Below are 15,769 nucleotides of genomic sequence, written 5' to 3'. Positions count from 1 at the left end.
CAAAACAAACTAAAAATAGCTGGACGCAAATGAGTCCGGAAGCTTTACCCATAGAATTTACTAATTTCCTGACGTCCATTTTTACGTCAGGAAAAAGGTGGATAGTTTAATCTGATGAACTAGTTCTGTGTGTACTTGAGGGAAAAGGACTTAACACATCAACTAATGTCAGTATCAATTCATACAAATGAAGTTTGGCTCAAATGTCCAAAAGCTTGTTTGGATTGCTGTATTTTGGTGTTCAATTGCCTTTTGTTTGGTGCAAAAGTAGGCTAAGTTCTTGTATAATACTGCATATTAAATTGCTTTATTGTAGCTACTAAAATCGGAAATCCAATCTGAATGCAAAGGGAATGAGTCATACTTGTATAACTTCTAGTTTCTTGAGGGCTTCATTGTGGCTCAGTGGAACTTTGTGAAAACTGTATCCTGAAACACAAGAGAAGAATGTTAACCGTAACAGGAAATTCCGAGATTGGTATTTACTTCGTTTCTGTGCTAGCCTAGTAAACTTTGGGAATCAAAATTGTGGAAATGGGCCAAAGAGCCTTTCAGATTGGACTCCCGATGTTTATTCCACATGCTTCAATAGTTATTTTCCTCCTTTTCTTAAACAGTGTTTTTCTTTTGTGAACGCTTGACGTTACTACTAACCAGTGTATGAAAAACTTCTTTAACCCTGGCAAATGTCTTGACACCTTCCTTACATACTCAAGGAGCTCCTGGGAATACGGGCTGCATGTCAAGTGAGACGATCCAGGTGTTCCGGTAATGATCTATTGTGTTTTACCACAGCAAGGTGAGTATGTTAAATGTGACACACATGTACATGTTGAAGGTCTGGATGGGGTCATTAGCGTCATGCTGGTAACAAGATCCTCCGTGTGTGCTCACTTGGTTGATTGGATTCGAGGGGACCCTTTCACGGACTTAAGCATATTGACAGCTGGCTGGGAAATGTTGGCCCGCTCCTGCCGCGAGAGTTGCTCGGAACGGGTATTGATTTAAATCAGCGTGTTGACTAATCAGGCCTCAATCTGCTCGTGAAGAGCTCCAGACGTGAGCGACCCGAGCTGGATTTTGTGTATTTAATCAGCTGGGCCTGGGCCGAGAAACAAGGGCTCTCCACCGAGTAATGCTGCTCTGGGGATGTTGTGGTACACTGACGGACACTCTTCTAAGCTCCACCAGGACCGTCAGCAGAGGAATGCTGGGAAATGTAAGCCAGATGGCCACTTTCCATTATGTTGTCACACAAATGTGGTTTTCCATCAGCCATTGGGATTCTCGATTTTCAGTCTTTGTTTTGTTGGTGCAGAGGTGATTTGGAGGAACTGACATGTGATGTTATCGCCTCCCAATGCAGGGGTTTGCCTGGATTTTGATGGTTTTTCCCAAGTTGGCGCAAATGATAATAAACATCATGTCCTGATGTTTTTCTCCATGGGAAGCATCGTTTCAAATAGTTTGGACAAGTTGGACAATAGGAAAGTCAAAGTATCTTCTGCTGAGAATATTCCTGTGCAAGTCCAGCAGGTGGCAAACTCTTCCCATGACATTTCCAAACTTCCCAAAGGTATCTCTTCCAAACACTTGCAAACTTAAGTCCACTTGAATTTCTATTTAAGCAGCTGCATGGATGGACAAAAAGATCCAGGGTGTTACAAACATCAAAGTTATTTTCCCATTACAGTCTCAAACTGCCTTGTAGTTCATGAAGATCGAATAAAGCGTGATTTAAAAAAAAAAAGTGTGCACTTCAGGTGCAGCAAGAACAGTTGATCCCAGAACAGGAAGGACTTCAATTGACATTTCTCATTAGTGGGTACATAGACACTTGTTTTGAAGAAAATTCGGGAGTGTGAGGAATACCCTCAAGACAATAATAATATCATAGCATCGTTCCAAGAACGTAAAAGAGTCTTGATTTTATCTTTCCGTGTGAAATCTGAGGAGCATTCTGGCTTGAAGCCGGCCAATTAACATAATCCTAAATGCATCACTGGTGTCATTTTCAGTGTCTTATGTAAGTTAAAACCATTTCCTAGGTGAATAGTGTCAAGTCCCTCGCATCTCAAGGGATGTAACTTTTGCAGCGGACACACCAGGTTCATTGGAGAATTAGGGAATTGTTGTAAGTTGAAACGGCACATATTCACTTGGCTGATTTATCAACTATACAGCAACTCTGAAAAGTGATCTGAGACCAACCTGAAAGTGATATGAAAATGTTTTTCTTACTTCACAAAGTAAGCCATCCATTGACACAGTTTTAGTTCCTCATTTCCTCAAAATAGACCACGCGATGAATACCTCTCAAACAACTGAATAGTATAATATTTCCATACAACTGCACAGGGCCCAGAAAAACACATGAGAAAGAGTATTATCATACAATACTAAGATGAGCTTTGTTTTCCGGACTAGTCCCACACCATTAGACCCATTATTGGATGAGATTGATGCTGCGTGATCTGAATACGCTGACTGGATGCACCTTGTTAGGAGATGGATGGGTTCAAATGTACAAGTGTTTTTGTTTTCCTGCGTTTCTAAGTTAAATCAGGAACATTTCATGCAAAACTAGCATTTGCATAAAGACTTTGGAGCCAAATACCCTTGTGCTGTTGATATGTCTGTTTATGCGCTGACTTTACAACTCCTATAAAGTTTGAGTTCTCGCCCCAACTGTAAAAAGAAATTCAAAACAGAACCATCGCCCCCTTCGATATCCCACGTCTTCCGTTGTTTTTCCAAAGCCACTCTCTCTTCAACTTTGGTGTAGCCCTCTGCCTAGACACGGCTATATTCAGTCTCAGCAATTATGTAAATGTAATGTTTATATTTATAGGTCTAGCCACAGCTCCCTAGCATGCAATATCGTAGCTAGGAAAGATTGTATTCTTCCTCTAGGCCCCATCGCGTTCCACCAACGTTTTGTTTGAAGGATTCGAAAAAAGAGTGATTGCTATGCTAACATAGTCAACAAATGGACAGACACAGATGTTTATATCTCAATTAAGTTTAATATGTACATTAAGTACAATATTTACAGAGTATAAATTATGTACAGTACATAAAATGTTTGGTCCAGAACAACTCACATAGCCCTTATCATGTCATCCGAACATGGGACAGTCTGCAATTCACGTTAACAACATACAAATACGTTAGGGAAAAAGAAACAAAACAAAACCTTAAGACCCTGATTTTAAAATGTTTATGTTGATAAATGCACAAATTACTTCAAACATTCAGTTAACGCCCTTTTGTTCATTTTTAAGGCAGTTTTGAAAGAGAAAAACATTGTCTTATAAAGCTTATTTAGTTTCTTGAAACAATAGCATACATTTTAAAAAAATGCCAAGGGTATTTATGGCACTCATGTGATGCATACATGTATTAAAAGGCACTGTTGCGATGTCCGTAGCACATCATGTTAACTTAAACACATTTTACTGTCTGATTCCAGTTCCGTCTTGAGGTTTAGGTCCTGCCTAGCATGAGTTTTTTGGTACTTTTTGGCACTTGTAAAGCTTTTTGGAAAATATATTTTGTTTCTTTAAAAAAAATCTGTAAAGAGTTGAAGTGTAGAACCAGCTACAACGCAAAAGTCAAGTCAGTTCATGTTTCCTCTTTATCATGTTGACTGTCATACTTTAAATAATGGGTACAGACAAAATGCTTGCTTTGAACATCTGTGATGTTCATTGTTCAGTGCGTTTAGTCCTAATATTTATAGTCCGTTCCTACATATGGCGTTTCATGTGGAGGGCGAGATGGTCGGACCGGGAGAAGGCTCGCTCGCACAGGTGGCACTGGAAGGGTCGGTGTCCGGTGTGCTTGCGGAAGTGACGGGTCAGTTCATCAGAACGGGCAAACTTCCACCCGCAACCTTCCCAACTGCAATGGTAAGGCTTCTCGCCTACACAAAGACAAGAAAAGACAAGATATGTAAACATATATCAATTTTCAGCCATCTTGTTGTGATGTCAACACATTTAAATTGCAAAAAAGCAGATGTTGCTGCAGTTGCATAGATGTTTTATTTACCTGTATGCGTTCTGTGGTGCGCCTTCAAGTGAGAACTTTTGGTGTAGGTTTTGCCGCATCCAGAAAAAGTGCAAGTGTGAGTCGCCGTCCGTTTCCTCGGCCAAGTGCGACGCCCCCTCTTTGGTTTGGTGTCCATCTCCAGAGGAGATGAGGGTGGTGTGAGAAGTACTCTTGGGTTGGTGCTGGGCATCCCGAGTGTGTCATCGCACACGCTGAAGTGATGTGTATTTGGGTATGGCAGCTGCATCTGTGGAGGTGCAGCATGGGGAAACCCTGTGTTGCCTTGGTAACCCTGTGTGAACGTCATGGCATGGCACATCTGTGACTGACAGTCTGTGTTGAGGAGCTCCGCGGGGCTCTGCGGTGGAGTCATGCTGCCTGCTCCTTGCGGCGAGTTGGCCAGTCTTGGCTGCTCGTATGACCTCATGCATGCACCGTTGCCCTCCTGTTTGATTTTGGGAACCATTCCTCTTACAGGTTCATAACTGTCCATGCAGGGCTCCACTTTGATACACTCTGAAATGTCCTGATTGTGGAAGGCAGACCTGACCAGGAATCTTCCCTGGATGTTGTTGGGCAGAGACGGTTGGCAGTAGGTATCTACATCAGACTGCAGAAGCTCTGCCATGAGGCTGGTGGTATACGGTGGAGGTGACGGGTTGATCTCAGGCACTGGGTACGTGGTGGGGGCCACTCCTGGACTGTACATGTTTCTGGATTCTTGCATTCTGTAGTCGCCTCCCATACCGAGCCCGAGATTCTCAGAACCCACAGTGTTGGCCAGAATAAACTCCAGATCCAGATATTTATCGAGATCCTCGTCATCTGTTGCTCTGAGGTAGTCCATGTTTGATAAGTCAGTTGTGCAGCTGAGATGCATGGACCTGTCCAGTTCATCCTTCCACCTCTGCAATGAAACCGATAGATTGATTAGACTTACTTTTATTGTTTCATACATTTTCAACGCGGTTGAAGTTCATCTCTGGGACCCAAGTAACCCCAGTAACCTGTTAACCATCTCAAAGGCATGCTTTGTGTAAATCTAAATTAAACATAACTCATGACAATAATTATATTTTCTCGATTTACTGTGAGCGATAATGAGTTATGGTTACGTCTTCGGGAGAACTCGATCTATTTACATTTAGCGCATATATATATATATATATATATATATATATATATATACACATATATACACGTGTAATTCAAACGTTACATATACTTGTAAAAGTAAAGAACTACATAAGCACACTAATACTGTGAAGTAAAAACTAAATACTCACGTTTTCCCAGCATTTTTCCTTCTGTGTCGAAAATGTGGAAATAGACGGTAAAATTGTTCCACTCAAAGCCATTTCCAGTTATCCCAGTAAAATAAAAACCTTCAAGATCAGGGACCAGTTGCAATCCCTCCAAGAAACTTCTGTTGTAGTGCACTACAACTCGTTTCTGCTTTTACACTCTGTGTTTCACACTCATGCAGCAAGTATGAGTGCTGTGGAAAACCTTATCGTATAAATATCACGGCGGTAGAAGCTGGACCAATTGTAAGAAGCGGAGGAAATACGCACTACCCGTCCCTAATTTTAGCCCCAGTATATAGCTGCTGCTCTCCGGCATGTGCGCCTTTCGTCTTGGATGGCGAGAGCGCACGGGCTCTTCTTTAAATCACCGGAGTCCTCCACGCCCCCTCGGTAAAAACGAGTTAAACGAGTACAACACGATGCGAGAGATCCCTCCTCTCTTTCTCTCTCTCTCTCTCTCTCTCTCTCTCTCTCTCTCCTGCTTTTGAGGACAAAAAAGAAAAGAAAAGCAGAGTGGGGGAAAAATACACACCATTAACACGTTGATTAAAAAAAAAATTGTAGATGCCAATTGCGCGCGCCGTTGAGACGCGTATAAAAAAGGGGATTATTGCATTTTAATAGTGTAAAATGTGCTGGCTAAAGAGCAGATAACATAATTCATGCATTTGGTAGACTAAATACTTAAATTGACCAATTTAATGCCAATGTCTTTCCCAGATAAGTGAGCATTGATTGGAAATCAATCATTAACTTATTCAAAATGGGGAGCTTTGTTTTCAGCTGCTTACAAATGTGACCATTGACACGTTTACATGTGGTATTGATTTATAAGAAGCAAATAAATATGAATAATAGAACCTTTAAATATTACACGTACCAAATATGGTGGATGGTTTATGGATATTTGACACAAATGTCTTTTCAGAAGGGCAAACTGGAATTAAACCGCTCTGGTCACGTGGCTGTTTTTACACTAGGCATGCACAGTGATAACATGAAGCCTGCCTTTTAATTCACAGCTTTGTGTCAGAAAACATCAGCATTTAGACCCTTTACACTGCATTTTGTTAGCAAATGTGAGAGAGGACCAGTTATAAACAGCCAAAGTTAACTTTGATACTGGATTTGCACTGTATATAATACTGTAATTTTTATTTAGATTTTTTTAAGTTGTGACGTAAGCGATTAAGATGTTATGTTGCACCTGCAGCCAAAGCCACAACTTTATCAGATTTGCATGTCATCAGACCGAAACATTAACAAAAACACAACTCCTGGTGCTATTTAACACCCCTGCAGGCTCCAAATGTATCTGTACTATCAAGCGCTTAACAAAACACATGCCATTAAGCTCTTAAAACCCCTTTCATTTGCAAATAGAGCTAAGGAGGCTGCCCCCCCCCCCCCCAAAAAAAAACAACAAAAAATTGTGGGGAAATTACCTGTATTAGTCTGCGAATAGCTATTTTTAGCTTGCAGCGAATTGCAAGGTCCGGTTACCCACAATCCAGTGCAAAGGAAAACATAAAATGTCAGTTTGTGTGAAATGACATCACTTCTCTATTTTTGAATATCAAAAATAGCACGCAAATGGTAAGAATGTACTGCGTGAGAGGTCAGATGAGGTGTCAGTCAGGTACGTTCAAAATGTTCAGAGAGGAATGCCATTCCTTGAACAAACCAACACGTGTTGTGACTATGTTTACTCTTTGATCCATTCCTTTGCAGATTTCCAGGAACCAAATTATATGATTCATTAGTTCAATTTAGGTGTACAGTATGCTATTTGGTCACAGAGAATGTTGACGAGGTCCTAAGAATGATAGAAAAGGGTGTAGGTGTACTGTACATCTAGTTCTCCCCTGAGGGCTCCATGGATAATACATTAATATGTCGGTCTCTAATTGTGTTCTGATCTTGCTTTTTGGAGGTTTCCGACACACCCTCACATTCCACCTTTACAGGTATACAAGCCTATATTCTGTGCTGTTCCGCTGCATGACTAAATACACTCTTAAAAATAAAAATGGGGGTTTGCAGTGATGCTATAGAAGAATAGGGTCATATGGGACACGTCCCGGCAAGGATTTTAATATTGCCTAAAACATCTAAAGCAGTTTGACCAATAACATGGAGGTATTGTTCATAATTGACCAATTGTGGTGCTGTGCGTGAGAAGGTGAGAACTACAGGGAACGATCAAAGCGATGCAAAGCACGTGTTTGTTCGGTCGTTTGTCTTGAATCGTTGCTGCACACCGGAAAAAAAAAAGACACCAAAGTAGGTTCGCGAGAGCGAATCGAAAGCATTGGGAGCTGTCTGCTCTGCTCTCCAAACCTCATGAATGTCACACAACCTGGATATTTTAAGGAATATTAAAATCCTGGCCGGGACGTGTCCCGTATGAACGGTGCATGTGGCCACCCTATAGAAGAACCATTTTGGTTTCTACCAAGAAGCTTTCAGTTAACAGCTCTTAAATGAATCATTTATTCTTAGTGCGAAGAACATTATAATAATCTGAAGAACCTTTGTCTACTATAAAAAACCTTTTGCGCTTTGGAAAGGTTCTATGGATGTCAAATGTTCCTCTTGGAGGCATTGATGCCAATAAAGAACCTTATTTTTAGGAGTTTATAGAATTTATTTATGGTTCTCTAACTGTTCAGACACACAAAAAAAAATTTAATACCTCTTGATTTTGGAGGGTTTTGCAGCGACACCATAGAAAAACCATTTGGTTTTCCTAAAAGAACATTTCAGTCAGCAGTTCTAAAAAGAACCATTTTAAAGAGCAATTTAAGAAAGGGAAGAATTCTTTTTAATCAACTTTAAAGAACCTCTGAAATCGAAAGGTTCAGTGCATGATAAAGGTTCTTCATGAAGACGGTCAGTAAGCAGTGAGGAGTTCTGAAAAGAACCTCTTGATTTCCACTTCTTATCTGTGTTTTGTGTTGTATTCCACCTCTCTGTGTTGGTATCTTTGCTGATTAACAGTTTATGAATGTGTCATGCGGTTGCCAATGGATAATGAAAGCTGTGCCCTGGAGTAACTTCATGGTGCAACAAGTTCTTGGCCTTGTAAGAGTTGAACAAGTCCATTCACTTTCCTTTTGTCGTTTTGGAAAAGGTATTATGCTTTGCGTGTGAACTGAGCTCAAGTAACCCGCTTGGCATCGAGCATTTATTTGGAAAAACGTTATTTTTTCTTGCTTTGGTTATCCAGTGTAATGCATATTTTTCTGCTTGAGTCAAACCCTGGGAAACACCTGCTCTTTCTTCACAGCAGGACGGTGTTGCGGCTGCCCTGGGCCCTGCCTTCGAGAGAGAAGGAAACCGAGAGTCCTGCCAGAAAGTGCGCGAGTGAGAGTTTGAGACGGAATGGGATTCTGAGCAGGCCTTTATATACGTGACTATTTTTAACCCCACTCCCTCTCGCCTATCACAGGGCTTCCTCTCTCGGACGCTCAGGAAGCAAGCCTGGCTCGGCTTCCTGCCTGCACGCTGGCCGTTCAGAGCCAATCAGGGAAGGATAGCACTGTGATGACCAGGCACTGACTCAAAAGGAAAAAGAGTTCAAATCATGGCACATTTTTGTGTGATTAGATTTCAGTGGAGCAAGTGATTGTCTGAAAGGGAGTTTGACATGAAGCTCATGTTTTTTTTTGAGCCTTTAAGATAAGTAATGAACTCAAATTGAAAACATTTGTGTTTAATGCTTCCTCTAACAGTGTTTATTTGTCCTTAAACAGTGTTTCCAAATGTTTCTGTGTCATGTACCGCCAAAAGCCTATAAGTAAATACCCCTACTATACCGTCATTTTCTATAATGCTATACTATAAGACTATAATGTCATTTATTTTATATATGTGTGGGTGTATGTATTACACACACACATATATTCAACCTCAAACGCCGTTCACACATATTTATAAAAAAACCTTGGGAAAAAAAATCTAAATTGACCCATTTAATTATTTTTGTTGTAGCACAGACATAGTATATGTAGTAAAATAAAAAATATAATAAACAAAAGTAAAGTAACGTGACATTCAGCCAAGTATGGTGACCCATACTCAGAATTCGTGGTCTGCATTTAACCCATCCAAAGTGCTCACACACACCGTGAACACACACACACACACACGGAGCAGGTTAAAGGTATTGCCGGCCCGGGACTTGAACCCACAACCCTATGGTTAGGAATCATACTCTCTAACCACTATACAAGTATGTTTATACTATAAAGGAGAAGATTTTACATCTTTAAACATCTTGCCATCGATGTAGCTGTATTGTATGTTTCCATAACCAAATTTATAATAATGTTTTTGTATCTGACTCCGTTCTATTATGTAATGCCCACTTTTCACCATCCAATCACATTCTGATGGTTAAAGTTGAGTCCCGCCATACTTTTTGTAAATACACAAAGATATGGAAATAAAATGGGTTGCGAACAAATTCATATTGTCTTTCACAAGTACCACCCTGGTGTACAATGAGGCTAAAATACTTTTAAAATCACTTCGTTTATTGACGACACTCGGTAATGCATGTCTGTACATTCTCAGGTCAGCATCAACAACGAGTTTCATAAACATCTTGCTGTAGCCCCCTCAAAGATGGAGGAGTTGACGGCGAGTTTTTCCAATTCTGCTTTTTTCCCTCAGTTCATGTGGATTTAATTGGTTTGGTAATTCTCCTGGGAGGCGGCCAATTTATAGCCTGTTAACACTTGACATCATGCAGGTCGTGCGTTTTGAGTACAATTTGTGGCATTGGCTGTGAAATATGTTTGCTGTGAGGATATTTACAACAATAAATCAGGAAAACCTTTTTTTTTTTTTTTTCTCATAATGTCCAGACGGCATTTTAAGCAGCCCATTTTGGCTGCGACGAACTTATCAGTGGCTTCTGGAGAGTGTGTTCGTAATTTTTGTTACTTTATGGCCTCGAAATGTTTACAGGGGTTCATATGGTGTTGATTCTGTGGCCCTTGGAGAAAACGGACTACATCCAATCTCATACTTTAGACTGGTCACAGCTGCAGCTTGACCAAAACATAAATTGAACTCGTGTGTAAATCAATCTCAAAACAACTTTTCTTTTCCTCCTGGTCGAAGTGATACCATGAGAACTTTACAGAATTGTGTTGTGAGTGATATCCAGAGACAGTGGATTGGGAAATTATAAGCTTGGGCTGAAATGTTTTGCAGTTGAACCTGGCAGCATTCGTGTAGTTTCAACATCTCGCTGTTTCAATGTTATAAGTCTTAAAGCCACAGGAATTGCCATTATGGGCTGCCAAAATCCAGTTCCTTTTTATGCAGGAGTAGGAGTTATGGACAAAGAGAGCGAGTGAGTTACAATGGAGAGTTGAGTCTCTAAAACCGGGCGAGTTTTTATTCGCCAGCCTGACCACAAACGTGTCCGCGTTTCCTTAAATCTTGCCAGCTGCGTAAATACACCAGCCTGCGTTTACACACAGGTCCCTTTCTATTCCAACTTTGAACTCTTTTTGTCTATGTTTTGCTTTTAATGTCATGTATGCACCTAAAATGGATGGCCCAAACCACAAATTTAACAGACAGTCCTGAGCTATTTGACTTTCAAGGTTATTGGTTCTTCAGGAGGTCTGAAAAATCACCAATATTTTCGTGATGAAGGTATATCGCGATACAAATTGAATATGTGCGCACTGTGTACCCAAACACCAGGCTGTTTTTGTTCCGTTGCCACCTTGCAAACCATTTATTAAGTTTAATTAAGGTGTTGCGTACAGTGTGTTCCACTATGCACGTTTGTCATCTTGCCTAGTTTTCAATGTGTACTGTACTCTATGAAGGCACATTATTATTGAGGAATGCAGTGTGGTATGTTTTTCCCTCCCATCAGAATGTAGTGACACACATTCGCCTAACGTGAATTATGGCTCTCAGGCAACATAAACTCTTCGTTCACGATTGTGCGCTTGGGAACGGCAAGTTCTGTGGTTTTTCTCCCAGGCCATTCCTGATGGGTTTCCAGGATTATTGTTGAGGCATGCTATGTTTGAAAGACAACATGCCAGGCTTGTGCTTTTAAATATTTTCTTCATTGACCAACTTTTTTGGGCCGATTCAGTGCCTAATGGGCATGTACTAATGTGTATTCTAAAAATGCAGTGCCCAAGTTAAAAGAAGTTCCATTAAAAAAAAACGTAAAGGTTTTGTCCAGTGTGTCTCGCATTGCAGATTAACTTCACTATGCAATCTTTTAAAAAAAGTCATTTCTTGCAGAGTGCAATTACAATACTTCTTGTAATTCTTTTTTTTATTTTTTTTTTGCAGTGTGGGGATGGCATGTTTCAAGGATGCAGAGGAATGACTCAATCTGACATCCAAAAGTTGACGCAGAATATTTTTCAGTAAAAATTCCCAAAACAAGGTAAATACATTTCTGCAATCTATCAAAACAGGTCTTAATATGTTATGCAGTGTTGCTTCTCAAGTAAGTTTTTCTCCTTTTAAGTATTTTTCATGAAGACAGTGTGACAATAGTAAGGAACTAGAGGAATGCCAAAATTCAAATGAAAGTGACATCGTCAATCTGATGACCAAAAGTTTTTGCAGCGCTGACCAATTCTGGCTTTGAGAAAGATGGGTCCAACTGAATTCCCTCTTGATTTCAAACATACAGGGCATTTCCACACACTCAAAATGGTTATTGTGCATTTTTATCCATCATAAGCTTTGTACAAGATGCCCTTTTATTCATAAGAGTATAAGCTTTAACTTAAACTTTCTACATGCACATGCTTTAAAAGGAAACCAAATCATGAAAAAAGAAAGAAAAAGAGGTGTATCATACCTCATCACATCAGAAAGTGGTTAAAAAAACACTTTTTCAGTTCTTTTGACTCGTGTGTTTGGAATCGGTTGGATAAGCCCCAAAGTGAAGTTCAAGTGAACGTTTGATTAGCTCAATGTGCAGACATGTTGTAGTAAACAGATCGAGCTCTTGTAAAGCTGTGTTTTTCATTTTTAGTGTGAGCCAGGTATGCCATTTGTGGTTTTGCACAATGCTTGATCAGATAGACTAGGCCTCCCTGTACTATTGGTTCACACTTCAGCCTGGTGCGCTCGCTGCATTGAGTGTGTGAGCGAGGGTTTTCAGCGTATGCATATGCAGGATGTGTGGTCTGTTAAACCGCACCTCAGTTTCACTGCAGGGCAGCTCTCGTAGCAACCATGCACCCCACACCCAAAGCTGCACAGATGCTAATGCCAATAGTTGTCACCTCCGTAAGACAATGGAAACATGATCATGCTTTTTGACTTCTTGTTGTGTCAGTGAACTCATCTGGTTAGTTGTTGGGTTTCTCCGTGAAGGGTCTGTTGCAAAATACGTCGCTCCTAAGATCGCCAAACTCCAAGATTGTCCTTTGAATGTGAAGACAATAAAATAAATAGCACAGAGGAGAACAATAAACACTTCCGCTGTGGTTTGCATAAAGGCCTGATGTGTGTTTGTACTCTTTGAATTCTGTCTGTTTATCTGATGAGCAAGGTGGCTTGCTGCAAGGGTTGCATAGTGTGTAATGATGCTGCCTGTAATATTTGCAATAATAAATCTTAAGTAGATCAAGATGATATCAGGTGCAACCTACAAGCTGAATCAACATTGAAATTAACCCAGAGTGCTGCGGTTAAAAATCATTGTGGATTTGCTTTTGAATTAACTTTTTTCTTTTTTTTTTTATAGCAATAGGCCTTCATTGAAAAAAAAAATGTGTTGGTTATTCAGTCCCCTGTATTAACATAATTAAAAAAAAACATTATTTTCCACATACTGTACATTAGGGTTAAACCCATTACAATCGATCCGTTTGTTGCATCCAGTGGGGACATAATTATGGATTATAATGATGTTTTATCGCGCCGCGTAAACATAAAACGATGTAAGCGCTAATCTACACTGCTTAAAACTCACGTTTGATTCATCAGTGGCAAATCCTTTATATATGTAAACGTATTTCACAGATGTGAGTCAGAACAGCCTGCATTGCAGTCTTCTGTACCAGGATCAGGAAACAGTCCTCTATGTGCTGCACACATCTGAATATTTGGTTTGAACTGTTCTGGAACAGTGTTGTAAATACAACTTAACCACTGATTTCTAGTCGTGTCCTAGAAGGCCAAAGAAAGTATTTTCGCTTTCACAATGAAACAGCGTCTCCACAAAATGACTCTGGCGGCAACAGCGAGAATCAAAGTTATGCCTTCTGTCTTTGCGTGAACATTTGGGCGGCGTTATGCAAGTCTTCCCACATCGTGATGTAGACACGTGGGGGCGTGTTAGAACGAGCCGTTTTAGGGGGGTTAACGTTTATAAAGAATATCTCTTTGGGTTTGAGACTTTATTCTTTGCAACTTTAGGGATCTTATCTGTCACGAACAGCTTGTAACACTCTAAAGAGAAAGGAACATTTGAAATCGCATCATGTGACCCCTTTAAGATATCTTTTTAGACTTCTAAATAGTCAACTATTGGAATGTTAGCAGATTTTAAGCCATTGCAAGTTGACGTTTCAAGTTCCGTTACAACATAATAAAAGGAAAATATGAATTCAACTACAAAAGCTATTCCAACCACAAGCACTTTTTTTTTTTTTTTTAACAGTGCCGGTGTGTCACAACTGTATGCAGCCATTTGTTCAGCAATACCACTAATGACCTACAAGTTAATGTGAAGGCTAAAGCGGCGGAGGGTCTAGATGGGTGTTCCACGTAGAACCACCAGGCAGCCATGTGTCTTTAAACCCAATGGCTGTTTTATTAGAGCAGTAATTACATGTCAGCTAGATGGGGGGTCGGTCGGTGCTGCAACAACAGAAGGACCTCAAGGCACTTGCAGCCACTTATTACCGCTCAGATCAACGTCTCGATATAATGGTCTCAAACCGCTAGTGTGGCCTCTCTCATGAGGTTTGGGCTTTGAATACGCAGGTCCCACTTATCTGGGGTTTGACAGTGCCTTCCTGCTCTGAGCCGGCTGTCCCCTGATCTGTGATTATGCTGTAATTAAGCGTCTGCATGATGAGACATCAAACAGAACACAAAGTGTATTCTTTGGTATCCCCTGCAGACGATCAGAAGCCAAGAAAAAATCTGTGAAAATCCAAAAGCGTTCAAGTAACTGAATATGTGACAGAATGACTCATAATATCACACGAAAGGCTGGTTCTGCAACAGAATGTGCCTGAAATTGCTCATTGCACTAATGAACCGTATACAAATGTGCCACTTTTTCACTCCCTCGGAAACGTGGTGACTTTCAGTAGCGGTAATCACTTCCTTTTAACTGTTAGGTAGAAAATGCGAGCTTGATATTTGTCACCTGTGTTTGCTGAATACACTCTTAAAATAAAGCTTCTTCATTGCCATTGATAGTTCCATGAAGAACCTTTAACATTCATGGAACTTTTCCATTAGCAAAAGATTACTCTGTAGTGGAAATATGTTCTTTAGATTATTTAATTGTTCTTCAAAAAAAGAAAACATGGTTCTATTAAGAACTCCTCACTGAAATGTTCTTTGAGGAACCCAACATGGGTCTTCTATTGTATTGGCACACAAATGTTATTGATTGGCAGTGACTCTACCGTGAGGAACTTTTAACACAAGTAAAACCTTCCCATTAGACAAAAAGCTCTTTTAAAATGGAAATGTTCTTCAGATTATTAAAATGGTCTACAACACACTTTTAAGAGCTGTTCATTTGAAAGGCTCTTTGGGGAACCAACAATTGGTTCTTCTATGGAATTGCTGTGAAAATCCACTCAATAAAAGTTTGTTAACACTGACAAACAATCATTCCTTTAAGAACTTTTCACCAAAAGGTTTTTTGAAGAACCAAGAATGATTATTCTATGGTGAATCATCACTGTAAAAACCCTTTTTGGAACTTATTTTTCAAGGTGTTTTTAAACCTTGTGCTCAAATCTGCTCTTTTAACTCTAACCAGGTGGTTCTGCTTATGCTAAAGTTGGTGTAACACATTCAAAATGTTTGGAACTGTTTGTGTGCGATCATATGTTTTTCTCTTACATCAGGGCAGAGCTAATGTCTTTCATTTGCTTGGTAATTATGTCAGCATCGAAGTGCCTGCACGATGTAATCATAAGTTGCCCCTGTGAGCAGAGTGTTTTTAGCTTTGCTACCTTGTTGCTTGGCAACAACAGATGTTTAAAGAATGATGTTGGTTGTGTTGCGTCAAGAAAACGTGGGTTGTGTCAGTGCAGTGAGATTACAGTGGAGTTTGTTGGAATACGTTTCAGCTGAACTAACTTATGCATGTATTCATAAGTTGACCTCAAGCCAAATTGAATTCCTCCATGGTCACTGTGGTCGACTAATCTCAC

General features: G+C 40.1%; 1 protein-coding gene and 1 long non-coding RNA gene across 2 annotated transcripts in view; one reads left to right on the top strand and one right to left on the bottom strand.

The window, feature by feature from the left end:
• Window positions 1-3,006: 3,006 nt before the first annotated feature.
• On the bottom strand, window positions 3,007-5,747 carry LOC127943250 (Krueppel-like factor 2). The gene is made up of 3 exons (XM_052539571.1): window positions 5,340-5,747; window positions 4,054-4,960; window positions 3,007-3,925 (listed from the first exon to the last, which is right to left on the bottom strand). The coding sequence occupies exons 1-3, from the start codon at window positions 5,409-5,411 to the stop codon at window positions 3,750-3,752; spliced, it is 1,155 nt and encodes a 384-aa protein (XP_052395531.1). The 5' UTR covers window positions 5,412-5,747; the 3' UTR covers window positions 3,007-3,749.
• A 5,948-nt stretch (window positions 5,748-11,695) lies between these two features.
• The window catches only part of LOC127943368 (uncharacterized), a 30,723-nt gene continuing 26,649 nt past the window's right edge, over window positions 11,696-15,769 (top strand). Inside the window, exon 1 of the long non-coding RNA XR_008149635.1 lies at window positions 11,696-11,793. This is a non-coding gene — a long non-coding RNA (uncharacterized LOC127943368). The remainder of the gene's footprint in view (window positions 11,794-15,769) is intronic.

The sequence above is a fragment of the Carassius gibelio genome, chromosome A22, assembly GCF_023724105.1.
Source record: "Carassius gibelio isolate Cgi1373 ecotype wild population from Czech Republic chromosome A22, carGib1.2-hapl.c, whole genome shotgun sequence".
NCBI classification, from domain to species: Eukaryota; Metazoa; Chordata; class Actinopteri; order Cypriniformes; family Cyprinidae; genus Carassius; species Carassius gibelio.
Note: the sequence above shows the minus strand (reverse complement) of the source record. Positions and strands in the feature narration are given on the sequence as shown.

Excerpts from the sequence above, each read along its gene's own strand:
- LOC127943250 (XM_052539571.1), bottom strand. The coding sequence starts at position 5,411 with ATGGCTTTGAGTGGAACAATTTTACCGTCTATTTCCACATTTTCGACA. Across the intron at positions 4,961-5,339 it reads AGGAAAAATGCTGGGAAAAC|AGGTGGAAGGATGAACTGGA; the intron begins GTGAGTATTTAG and ends GTTTCATTGCAG. Across the intron at positions 3,926-4,053 it reads GCACCACAGAACGCATACAG|GCGAGAAGCCTTACCATTGC; the intron begins GTAAATAAAACA and ends GTCTTTGTGTAG.